Source organism: Acanthamoeba castellanii (assembly GCF_000313135.1).
Source record: "Acanthamoeba castellanii str. Neff unplaced genomic scaffold scf7180000084773, whole genome shotgun sequence".
Taxonomy (NCBI): Eukaryota; Discosea; order Longamoebia; family Acanthamoebidae; genus Acanthamoeba; species Acanthamoeba castellanii.
This window is the reverse complement of record NW_004457270.1, coordinates 86,315-87,446: the sequence shown is the minus strand read 5'-3', so window position 1 is coordinate 87,446 and position 1,132 is coordinate 86,315. Positions and strand designations below refer to the sequence as shown.

At 59.5% G+C, this 1,132-nt stretch overlaps 1 protein-coding gene across 1 annotated transcript; it reads right to left on the bottom strand.

Moving 5' to 3' along the window:
- Positions 1-43: 43 nt before the first annotated feature.
- Positions 44-950, bottom strand: ACA1_274140 (uncharacterized protein; the record flags this gene model as incomplete). The annotated part of the gene is made up of 3 exons (XM_004333845.1): positions 44-520; positions 622-788; positions 920-950. The coding sequence occupies 3 exons, from the start codon at positions 948-950 to the stop codon at positions 44-46; spliced, it is 675 nt and encodes a 224-aa protein (XP_004333893.1).
- Between the last annotated feature and the right edge of the window lie 182 nt (positions 951-1,132).

Below are 1,132 nucleotides of genomic sequence, written 5' to 3'. Positions count from 1 at the left end.
TTGATGAACTTGGCCTGAATCGGAGTTGGAGTCAGAGTTGGAGTTAGATCTCTGGGCTGGGCGTGAACGAAGAGAAGAAGAAGAGGCAGCATACCACAGAGTCCATCTCCTCGGGGCTGATGTAGATGTACTTGCCTCGCTCGTCGATGACTCCGGTGAGTCGGCCCTCGTCCTCGGCCTTGGTGAGCTCGTCGATCACCTCCTGCGTCTGAAGGCTGAAGGTGATGGCCAGGTCCTCGAGAAGGACCACCTTCTCCTTCTTGACGTGGTCGGCGAAGAATGCCAGCTTGGCCTTCTTCTCCTCCTGCTCGGCCTTGGCGCTGCCCTCGGCCTCGACCTCGATGGAGCTCTTCCACTTGTTGAACTCCTCCAGCTCTCGCTCCTCTCGCTCCTTCTTCCGCCGCTCCTCGTCCTCGCGCTCCAGTCGCTCCTGCTCCTTCTCGTCCTGCTTGCGCTTCAGCCGCTCCGCTTCCTCCTGCTCTTCCCTCGCCTTTCGCTGCGCCCTCCTCTCTTCCTCGGCCTGAAACACAATGCAACGCAACGCAACACAACGCACACCACGCACAGGACCGCCAGGTCAGCAGAACTCTCACCTTTAACGCCAAGCCACGGACGCAAGACCTGTCGGATCTGTCTGGCTTCTTCCTTGCGCTGCAGCTTGGCCAGCTTCTTGGCGCCGATCTTCTTCTCGGGCCGGACACCCTCATCGGCAACATCATCTTCGTCCGCGCTCTCGTTGTGGCGTGCGCCAGCGTCCTCCTCCTCATCGGACTCCTCTACAGAGGCAGCTGATGCCCAGCAAGTAAGAAGAGAGACATGCACATGGATTGGAGCGTTAGCTGGACTGATCGGTCATGGTGACACGCTGAGTAGTAGAACAAGGCACGCGCGTAAGAGGGCGTAGCGGGCGCAAACGAACCTGCAGGCTTGCCCCTGCGCCTGACCTGCATGCGGGCGAGACCGCCCCTGCGTTGGGGTCGTGCCTCCTCTTCCTCTTCCTCCTCCTCGTCCTTTTCCGCCTCATCGTCGGACACCTTCTGCTTTGCTGCCTTCTCCTGCCTCTTCTCCTGCTACAGATCGTCCACGTCAGTACGGCCGTGGGCGAATTGCACGATGATGCTTTAAATTGAAA